Raw genomic sequence first — 11,683 nt, 5'->3', positions numbered from 1 at the left:
TGCACCTTTTTCTTTCCTTTCCACAAAAGTTGAAAAGGAAAGTTTTGAAGCAAAAGGTGCAGTGGTCTCTTAATTTTTCCCGGAGTTGTATTGTACTATATTGTATTATCATGTATAATGTTATATTTTGATTTCTGTTTCTACCCCAGTAAGAGAAGCTGCTGCCTAGGCAGGGGCTAATGGGAGGTGACTTTTACAGGACTACCAGTTTTTTACAATGTTGTCAAACCTGTTTCGAACCTCTTGCGAGTACTAAGGTAAAAAAAATAAAAAATAAACATACTTTCATCACTAATACCTATTGTAACTCTTGTAGGGCCAATTCAAATCTCAAACAGTTGCTTTTTGGACAAATCTTTATTTCCCTTTTTAAGGAATGAAGCGTGAATGGTCTCAGTTGGATGGAGGCAGTGAGGACCAGGGAGGGGCTGATGTTTATTTAAATGCTGAAACCAAGGATTTGATATCCAGTGGCAGAGACAAGCTACGATCCTGGGCCGACCCAATAAACTCTGTCAACAGAGTTCTTAAGCATATCAACTCTGGGGATGATGTCAATTGTGTTTACCTCAAAGACTCAATCAACAAGAAATTTGTGAGCTTTTATGAAGACATCACAGAGGAATGTGGATTGGAAGATAAGCAGCATTCATGGGGTATTCTAGAGAAACCAGAGGAAGTCATCATGTATGGCCCCTTCTACCCAAATTATAACAATGGACAACACAGCGAAGACATTTTCATCAAACAAACTGATGAACTTCTTGTATCAGAGGATGTTTCTAAAGACTGGTGTGTGTATATATTCACCTTGAACAGCCCCTGCTTATCAAGAAACATTGGACCATGTATGCTAAATCTAATGCAGAAGGCTATTGAATGGTACACCCAATACGGAGTTAGGACTTATATTGGGTACAAAAAGTGCTGGGGGTTTAGTGGAAAGAAAGAGATTTTATATCGAGACATATGTTATGCCCAGTTTGAGCTAATATCTGGAAGTCACCATTATGACAACTACATGAATAGGGTAAAAAAAAGCCCTAGAAAGAATGTATTCCCCTTGAGTGAAATTCAGTTCATGGTAATCAAAAGATGGCTGAGCCAAGAAGACATTAACTTTAAATTCAGTCTGGATCCCATTACTCCAGAACAGGGAAGAAAAACGTATTTAAAAAATATGTACATTGTTTCTGCACCAGGATTGCGGGACGAGAAAGAACTATTCATAAAGGAAATAACAAATATGCTTGAGGCTGTGCACCCCACTCTTGTAAACAAAACAGAATGTTTGGAAGAGTACTTAGAGATAGGAAAGGCATTTGCACATGATTACAATTTTTACCCTGAAATATGCCACATAATTTGCACTAAACTACGAATGTTCTTTGAGCAATGCTGGAAAGACACAGTACAGGACAAATATGCTGAGCTTCTCAGGGAAAGATTAATTGAATACTTCAACAAGGGGGTGATACAGCTTTTCATTAATGATGTCACTGCTCTAACTAAGGAATACATACAGATTGGTCAGATCAAATAGCCAGCATTGAGAAATGTCAACAGTGTCTTGAATTGCTCAAATCTTCAGCAGGGATAGTGACCCACAATATATGTATAACAATGTGAATTGTTAAAATGCTGTATTAGGCTTCAGAGTACAGTGACAGGTGCACACTAAAGGCTTCAAGTACACCAAAATGTTGTGTAATACAATTAATCTGGAGTTATTTCTTCCCATAGTAATATGTTTATGTACTGTACTTATTGCCAATTACATGTGACATTAGCCCCTAAACCCTACTAAATGTAAGTTTTTCACAAGCATGTTAAGGCATATTATACTAAGTTAAATTCAATAAATATCATGAGTATACAACTTACCCATTGAAGACACTGAAAATAAAGTTTCTGCTTGTAGACACATGATCTGCCCATTTCATAGATGTACAAATTTGTTTCTGAATACTTTATTCTGACTGGCTATAAAGGCATACTAGACCTGGAATTCCAAATCAGATAAACGGGTAGTTGGAAAAGATATAGGAGGCCTCTGAAGTTGTTTCAACAGTAAATGTCATTTGACTATTCTAAATCACAGTTTTATGTGAACTGTCATCATAGTTCTAGTGGGAAGAACAAGTATTTGATACACTGCCGATTTTGCAGGTTTTCCCACTTACAAAGCATGTAGAAGTAATTTTTGTAATCTGTAATTTTTATCATAGGTACTCTTCAACTGTGACTGGTGGAATCTAAAACAAAAAGTTCAGGAAATCACATTGTATGATTTTTAAGTAATTAATTAGCATTTTATTGCATGACATAAGTATTTGAGACATCAGAAAAGCAGAAATTAATATTTGGTACATAAACCTTTGTTTGCAATTACAGAGATCATACGTTTCCTGTAGTTCTTGACCAGGTTTGCACATACTGCAGCAGGGATTTTGGCCCACTCCTCCATACAGACCTTCTCCAGATCCTTCAGGTTTCGGGGCTGTCGCTGGGCAATACGGACTTTCAACCCCCTCCAAAGATTTTCTATTGGGTTCAGGTCTGGAGACTGGCTAGGCCACTCCAGGACCTTGAGATGCTTCTTACGGAGCCACTCCTTAGTTGCCCTGGCTGTGTGTTTTGGGTCGTTGTCATACTGGAAGACCCAGCCATGACCCATCTTCAATGCTCTTACTGAGGGAAGGAGATTGTTAACCCAACCATGCATTCAAGATTAACATTTTCTCAACTGAAAATCTAACTCCATCAGGGGCGGAGTGCAAACCATAGCAGCGGAGGCCCCCCAGACAGCAGCTGACTCCGCAGCGGATCCAGCGTTGTTCTGGCAAATCTTCATAGCAGTCAAACTCACTTAGCACCTCAGCACCAAATCCAAAACGTGCGACGGCTAGTTCAGAGGTTCGGATAGGATGCGTCTGCCACATTATCTACGGTCACATGCAGTGCTCCTGCTGCCATTTGAAGCATTTGGGACGTTGGTCATATCAACTGTCAAAAAGAAGCAGTTGTTCAGCATACTGATGAGTAAAATGTTTATAGTTTAATGTTTGCTGAATGCCAACAACAATATATGTGAGTAAATAATGTTACATGATGTTACAAATAACCACCTGTAGTTAGCAAGGTTATATTTCGATTTAACATTTACTAGTCGTAGCAAGCCCAGCTGGACAATATTGAGCAATTCTAGCTAAATTCTAGCTTCAAAGACTAAATTGAAATGGTTTGGTCTACGATTTTTTTTTAATAAATCCTCACAATAATTACATCAATAAGTTGTACAGAATTATGTAGCCAATGTCAACTTAAACATAGAACGTTAGCTATACTTTCTAGCAACCTACAGTCAGTAGCCAACGTTAGGTAAATACAATAATTTGTTACTACTGTGGCTAGTCTTCTATGCCAGGATGGTGACTATTATAGGGCTAATGGTTAGTATCAATAATAGCTTAGTAACTTAGCAAACTATGTTTATTAGCTACAGTGGCTCTTATTGGTATTCTGTTAAAGTTAGCATCGTGTTCGTTACAGTAGCTGATTGATTTGTACTAGTAATTAATGTTAAACATAAACTGGCAGGCCAAGATTCTGGTTGGTAAATTTTTCTGCTAAAGGATCAGCCAAGGGTAGTACTAACTTAGCCAGTGTAAGCAGGGGCGTTTTTATTTTTATATAAAAAATTGGTGGGGCACAAACCATTTCAAAATATAGGATAAAAGATGAGCGTAAACGGCGAGTTTTCAAAAGTGATTTATTGCTTTGACCTTTGACCGTTTGGCAGCTGCATCAGTGTGAGAATATGAACAATATTTTTGATTTATGACCGTTAAGGTATCAGTTGTTTTTCCGGGGGGCTCCGTTTAGAGAAAGAGGGGTAGAGCAGGTGATTCAGGGGAATGAAAGGGGTTAGGTCAAAAGAATTATGAAAAATTACATTTTAATGGTTATTAATGTATGTTGTTAACAGTTGTGTTTTTCCGGGGGTCCATGTCTGGTTAGGTGGGTGTGATTAATAAAAGTGTTTTTATGGTTATGTTGAGATGAAAGATGGAGAGGAGCAGAGCAAGGGGGGTTGAGAGTGGGTTTTTCCAGGGCTGGGAAAAGAGGGTGTGCAACTGTGTGGGGTTTCTTGATATGCAAGAGTGGTGTGTGTGTGTGGGGGGGGGTGAGTAGCAGTTAGCTTTGGTTCATTCCCTGAGAGTTAACAATAAATAAGAGTTAGACTTCTCCTGGTTTGCAGTTGAAATCGTTGTTTCACTCCGTATAAGAATCAAGAGATGGCGTCTGTGCTTAGTGATACACCCGTGACAACCCAGACTTACAAAATAAGTAGCAGACCAGTGGAACGAATGAAACGATACATTCCAGAAATATACAATACGCCATAGAAGTATTTTCCTATAGAACTCAGTTACCACCATTTAAGCAGCGGATGGATCAGCATGAGCTTTATTCCCTGACATGGAACATAAGCGATGGAAAGATTGCTAAAATGTCAGAGATAAGGATACCGTTTAACGTCTGGTGTGATCTGGAAAATGGCATGTTTCGACGAATAGATATATACGCACGAAGTCAACAATGGCAGAGCGTTGTTAAACTTAGGAGATGTGGACCGTTTCTTACCAGCGTTGGCCAGAGCTCTGAAATCCTTGGGACTTAAAGTTGAATTACCTAGAGTCCATGGAATTTCAGAGGTTTTTCTAAACGAGTTGAAAGAGTCAAACATCAGTAAGACTCTGAACAAGATCTATGATTCACTGCTGAGCAAGAACAACGACCACCAAAATAACGAAGGGGTTATGTTCTGGCAGACCATACCTGAAGATGTGTCTCTCAGTCAAGCTGTTTCCTGAAACCCTATAACGGGTAACTGTTTATGTAGGTTATTTGAGAGAACAACTCAAAAATGTCTTATAATGCAAATTATTGAAAGGAAAGTAAATTATTCTTCACTCAACACATCCCAAACTTTTGTTAATGTTGAACGTGTGAACGAATGGAGAAAATCTTGGATCGTGTCTGTATAATGGTTCGCTTGATATCGTTAGAAGTAGATGGCCCTTTAGAAAAATAGTTGTCTAAAGTTTTACGTATTTACTTGAATCACCGACGACATGTAATGTGAATCATCTAATTTGTTTGTATGCATATACAATCGATGTGTATGTTTTAAAAATACAGAGCCATAAGCCTGTAAATATAATCAAAGTATTCAAAATCATTAATTATTATGTGACCGAGAAAACTGATTTTAAACTCTTGATTGAAATTGTAAGCATGTAAACTCTTGATTGATATTGTAAGCATGTAAACTGATTTTAAACTCTTGATTAATATTGTAAGCATGTAAACTGATTTTAAACTCTTGATTAATATTGTAAGCATGTAAACTGATTTTAAACTCTTGAAATTGTAAGCTCTTGATTAAAATTGTGAATAAATTCTCCTCAACATTTTCTATACCGTATTTTCCGCACTATAAGGCGCACCGGATTATAAAGCTCACCTTCAATGAATGGCCTATTTTAGAACTGTTTTCATATATAGGGCGCGCCGGATTATAAGGCGCATAGAATAGAAGATACTGCAGTTAAATGTTTGACTGGGGTTGCGTTATGCATCCACTAGAAGGAGCTGTGCTAAAGGGAATGTCAACAAAACAGTCAGATAAAGTAAAACTTTATTAAGAGTTCTGACAACTCTGTTCACTCCCATGGTAACGTTGTTCAGACGTTAATGTGCATATTAACAATATCTCCCAGCCTTGCTCACTCTTCTCCCAAACGTGGAAGGGAACTTGATTCAGTAAACACGAAGTAAAAGAAACATTCTGATATCACTAAATCAAACGTTAGTGCATAACTCAACATTGTTCAGTTACGTATAACACGTAAAGCTCACTTTTTCAGTTCATTCCCCGTCCACAAATCCCTCGAATTCTTGTCCGAATTGAACAGTTGGGCGACTACGGCATCCAACCTGCCCGGCTCCCCCTCGTCATTATCCGAGTCAGTGTCGCTGCTGTTGCCTGGCAGTTCAGAGATTATTCCTGCCTTTGTGAAAGCTCGGACCACAGTTGAGACTGATATATCAGCCCAGGCATCCACGATCCATTGGCAGATAGTGGCGTAAGTCGCCCGGTGCTGTCTCCCCATCTTGGTGAACGTGTGTTCGCCTTCTGTCATCCACTGCTCCCACGCAGCTCGCAGTCTAGCTTTGAACGCCCTGTTGACACCAATATCGAGCGGCTGGAGTTCTTTAGTTAATCCACCCGGAATGACGGCAAGCTCCGAATTATTTTGCTTCACTTGTTTTTTGACAGCATCGGTTATATGGGCGTGCATGGAGTCGTAGATCAATAGGGACGGAGCTGTGTGGAAAAAGCCACCCGGTCTCTTGACGTAAATTTCTCTCAGCCACTCATCTTTCCCTATCCATCCAACCCTTCGGGTTAGCTTTGATGCCTAGGCCGGCTGCAAAGTTTTCTTTTGGCAAGGTCTTCCTCTTGAAAATAACCATGGGTGGAAGTTTCTGGCCATTAGCCTGGCAGGCGAGAACTACAGTGAAGGATGACTTCTCATTCCCTGTGGTGCGTACAGACACCGTACTGGTCCCCGTTTTCTCCACAGTGCGGTTCACGGGAATATCAAAGGTGAGTGGAACCTCGTCCATGTTGGTGATGTGCTCTGGCCGGATCTTCTTTTCAGTAATCTTCTTTTTGCAGTATGTGCGGAAAGTGACCAGCTTTTCTTGGTAATCTTTTGGCAGTTGCTGCGAGACGGTAGTTCGTGTGCGGATGGAGAGATTACGTCTTTTCATAAAACGAAAGCACCAAGAAAGACCGCCTCGAAATTCATCGATGTTCATGTCCCGTGCTAGCGCTGTTGCCTTCATTCGAATAGTGACTGTAGAGACGCTTCTACTTGCTGCTCTCTGTTCAACAACCCACTGTTCAAGTTTGTCCTCTAACTGTGGCCATCTCGCTTTGTTCCCTCGGAAACTCTGTTTAGTCTTCTTTACTTGGCGCAGGTCATCTTCTTGCTTCCTCCACTTCCGTACCATTGATTCATTAATGTTGAATTCGCTCGCTGCTGCTCTATTCCCATATTCTACTGCGTGGCTGACAGCCTTGAGCTTGAACTCCGCGTCGTAAGCGTGTCTCTTGAAAGGTGCCATTTTAGGGTCTTTATACACACACAAGTGGTGTGGGACTGTGAGTAAGCACAGTACCGGTGTTTACTGACTACGGTAGCCGTAATGCTGCAAGCGGTGCGGCTTTGTAGTTTACCAGTCGTACTGAAACATTTTATTATTATTAAATTGTTTTTATTGGTTTTTCATACTGAAACATTTTGACAGAGCGCATTGAGCGCCGGATACAACCAGTATGGATCAACCAATTAACCAATTGATCCATATATAAGGCGCTCCGTATAATAAGGCGCACTGTCGTTTTTTGAGAAAATTAAAGGCTTTTAAGTGCGCCTTATAGTGCGGGAAATACGGGTAAGTGTCTGATGCATACTTTTGGAATAACCATAAAAGAGAATTAGGTGGATGGAGCAGCAAATACTTTTTTTTTTATCCAGCTCACCCCGGTTCTTTCGGGGGAAAGGAGCGACTTCGGAGAGGAGTTACACAAGAAACAGGAAGTAGTATAAGTGACGGACATGTAACTGATTGGTTGTCCGGCCAGGACGCGTATACTCTCCATAAGCCAGTGAGAAAAATCTACCTGCAAAATTGGGTGTTTACAACTGAATTAGCGTCATGCTGGCAATATTAGAGATTGCGTAGCAACAATAAGACTTCCGGTTTTCGGATTTTGACACTTTGCTTACACTCACCTAAAGGATTATTAGGAACACCTGTTCAATTTCTCATGAATGCAATTATCTAATCAACCAATCACATGGCAGTTGCTTCAATGCATTTAGGGGTGTGGTCCTGGTCAAGACAATCTCCTGATCTCCAAACTGAATGTCAGAATGGGAACGAAAGGTGATTTAAGCAATTTTGAGCGTGGCATGGTGGTTGGTGCCAGACGGGCCGGTCTGAGTATTTCACAATCTGTTCAGTTACTGGGATTTTCACGCACAACCATTTCTAGGGTTTACAAAGAATGGTGTGAAAAGGGAAAAACATCCAGTATGCGGCAGTCCTGTGGGCAAAAATGCCTTGTTGATGCTAGAGGTCAGAGGAGAATGGGCCGACTGATTCAAGCTGATAGAAGAGCAACTTTGACTGAAATAACCACTCGTTACATCCGAGGTATGCAGCAAAGCATTTGTGAAGCCATAACACGCACAACCTTGAGGCGGATGGGCTACAACAGCAGAAGACCCCACCGGGTACCACTCATCTCCACTACAAATAGGAAAAAGAGGCTACAATTTGCACAAGCTCACCAAAATTGGACAGTTGAAGACTGGAAGAATGTTGCCTGGTCTGATGAGTCTCGATTTCTGTTGAGACATTCAGATGGTAGAGTCAGAATTTGGCGTAAACAGAATGAGAACATGGATCCATCATGCCTTGTTACCACTGTGCAGGCTGGTGCTGGTGGTGTAATGGTGTGGGGGATGTTTTCTTGGCACACTTTAGGCCCCTTAGTGCCAATTGGGCATCGTTTAAATGCCACGGCCTACCTGAGCATTGTTTCTGACCATGCCCATCCCTTTATGACCACCATGTACCCATCCTCTGATGGCTACTTCCAGCAGGATAATGCACCATGTCACAAAGCTCGAATCATTTCAAATTGGTTTCTTGCACATGACAATAAGTTCACTGTACTGAAATGGCCCCCACAGTCACCAGATCTCAACCCAATAGAGCATCTTTGGGATGTGGTGGAACGGGAGCTTTGTGCCCTGGAAGTGCATCCCACAAATCTCCATCAACTGCAAGATGCTATCCTATCAATATGGGCCAACATTTCTAAAGAATGCTTTCAGCACCTTGTTGAATCAATGCCATGTAGAATTAAGGCAGTTCTGAAGGCGAAAGGGGGTCAAACACAGTATTAGTATGGTGTTCCTAATAATTCTTTAGGTGAGTGTAGAGTATATTATTAGAATTTATTAGGATTTGAGATGTATCATCTTGTTTTCGAGGGGGTCCTTACAATGAAACACAATTGCAACTTAAAAAATATAAGATAACAATTAACAATACATCACAAACAGGGAAACAACAAAACATCAACCAAAAAAAATATAAAATATATATATAATAATAATAATCAAAAATAAACAACAATACACAAAACAACAACGACAGTTTCAATGATAGCATGTGCAATCTACTTTAAAATAAAATAATATAGATTGTTTAAACAACCGAAATTAACTAATGGATCTAATATCTAAAGGCAAATTATTCCAATCAAATAGGGCTTTAAACATAAATGCTCTCTTACCAATAGTTTTTTTAACACGTAGAATGAAAAAGTAAGTCTGTACAGATGCCTATCTTGGTGGTTTGAAGAATAAAGAACAAAATATTGTTTGAGATATCTAGGATAATCAAAGTAAATGCATTTAAATATAAATTGGAGCCAGTGAATCTGCCTTCTCAGATTTAAAGATGGCCACTGAAGTGCATCATACATTGTACAGTGGTGAGTAGAAAAAGAACATCCTAAAACAAATCTGCAAATTCTATTATAGGCCAAATTAAGTGAGGCAAGATCATATTTTAATACAGTCTGATAAACCACATCACAGTAATCAAAAAATGGAAATATTAATTGAATAACTAACCCTTACGAACACTATACGAGAAGTAATTTCGTGTTCGATGTAGAATACTCATTACAACATTGACTTTTCGAAGAACATGATTAATGTGTGGTTTAAAGGAATGTTTAGAATCAAGCCATACACCAAGATATTTAATAGTATCAAGTCTATGCAGAGGAGTACTGTCTTTACATGATATAACACAAGAGCAGGTTTTGGAATTAAGTTTATATTTAGAACCAAACATCATAGTATATGACTTGGTTTTATTAAGCACTAATTTATTAGCCAAAAGCCTGTCTTGTAAACTATTAAAATCCAATTGAAGAGATAATTGAATTTGTAAAGGGTCAGGATGAGATGTATATATAACAGTATCATCCGCATAACATTGAACCTGACAGTTTTTAAAAAGTAATGGTAGATTATTTACATAGAAAAAAGTTGTGGTTCCAAAACTGAACCGTGAGGCACCCCTCTTTGTTGAATCAAAAAATCAGATTTATTCCCATTTAGGACAAAACATTGTTTCCTGTTATGCAGATATGAATTAAACCACAAAATTTTATTTTTAGAAAAACCAATAGCATGAAGTTTATCTAAAAGCAAATACCGATCAACCAAATCAAAAGCTTTAGTCAAATCAAGAAAAATAGCACCAGTGAGCTTGCCATTATCTGAAGCTGAAAACACATAATTTGTAAACTTAAGTAATGCCGTAGTTGTGGAATGATTAGACCTAAAACCAGATTGAGATGATGATAGAATATTATTAATACATAAATAATTTGAAAGTTGTTTATAAATCAATTTTTCAAAAACTTTAGATATAGAACATATAATAGATATTGGTCTATAATTATTGAGATCGAGTACATCACCTCCCTTATAAAGTGGAGTAATGCGTGCACATTCCCAGCAACTCACATGTAGACAAAGAAAGATTAAATAAATCAGCTGGTGGATACATAAGAAAGTTAATTTAAGATACCTATTTTCAATTCCATCTAATCCTTCACCACTAGTTACTTTTAATTCATCAATAGCACTCTGAAAATCAATTGGAGCAATCTTCTCAAATGAAAATGAACTATTACATGATACAGTCTCATTACAAATATCATTATTCAAGTAAGAGGCAGATACTAAAGTAGACCAAACTGAAGAAAAATGCTGATTAAATTCTTGCGCAATAGATAAAGAGTCATGAAGTATTGTATTATTATCAACTCTAATTTGATTAACTGAATGTTTATTTGATGTATTAATAATGTCTTTAATTTTATTCCAGAATTGTTTAGGATTTTTATAATGAAAAGAAAGACATTCTTTATAATAATTAGATTTAGCATTTCGAGTTTTAGTCTTGCTCAAATATCTCAAATGTCTATAGACTTCCCAATCAGCATTACTTCTTGGCTGACGAAATGTTGCCCAAGCTTTGTCCCTTTGCCTAAACAGACTAATAAGTTCTGAATTAATCCAAGGAAGATGATTGCCCTTAACTAACAATTTTCCAAGGTGCATGCTTGTCTACAACATTTATAAACGCAGTATAAAAAACATCCCAAGCGTTTTGTACATTAGGAATTAAATCATATTTATTCCAATTAATAGAAATCAGATCATGAATGAATAAATCTAAATTCAATTTTTTATATTATCTGATATTAATTAATTTTGGTGGCAATTTAGGTACTTTAATTTTCCATACACAGAATATAATCGAATGATCACTAAAGCAATCTGACCTTAAAAATCTATTTGGGTGTGAAAGAAGTATCCAATCAAGAAGAGATTGTGTGCGAGAAGTAATTCTAGTAGGCTCAGCAATTAATTGGGTAAGATTTAAATGATTAAATGTTTTTCTCTTCATTACATGACGTATCCAACCAATTCTTATTGAAGTTGCCTAA

General features: G+C 38.2%; 1 protein-coding gene across 1 annotated transcript; it reads right to left on the bottom strand.

The window, feature by feature from the left end:
- Window positions 1-2,731: 2,731 nt before the first annotated feature.
- Window positions 2,732-7,088, bottom strand: LOC105006030 (pogo transposable element with KRAB domain). Its single transcript, XM_010864345.4, has 2 exons — window positions 5,926-7,088; window positions 2,732-3,006 (listed from the first exon to the last, which is right to left on the bottom strand). The coding sequence occupies exons 1-2, from the start codon at window positions 6,366-6,368 to the stop codon at window positions 3,003-3,005; spliced, it is 447 nt and encodes a 148-aa protein (XP_010862647.1). The 5' UTR covers window positions 6,369-7,088; the 3' UTR covers window positions 2,732-3,002.
- Between the last annotated feature and the right edge of the window lie 4,595 nt (window positions 7,089-11,683).

The sequence above is a fragment of the Esox lucius genome, chromosome 18 (genome assembly GCF_011004845.1).
Source record: "Esox lucius isolate fEsoLuc1 chromosome 18, fEsoLuc1.pri, whole genome shotgun sequence".
Taxonomy (NCBI): domain Eukaryota; kingdom Metazoa; phylum Chordata; class Actinopteri; order Esociformes; family Esocidae; genus Esox; species Esox lucius.
This window is presented reverse-complemented; position numbering and strand designations above follow the sequence as displayed.

Excerpts from the sequence above, each read along its gene's own strand:
- LOC105006030 (XM_010864345.4), bottom strand. The coding sequence starts at position 6,368 with ATGCACGCCCATATAACCGATGCTGTCAAAAAACAAGTGAAGCAAAAT.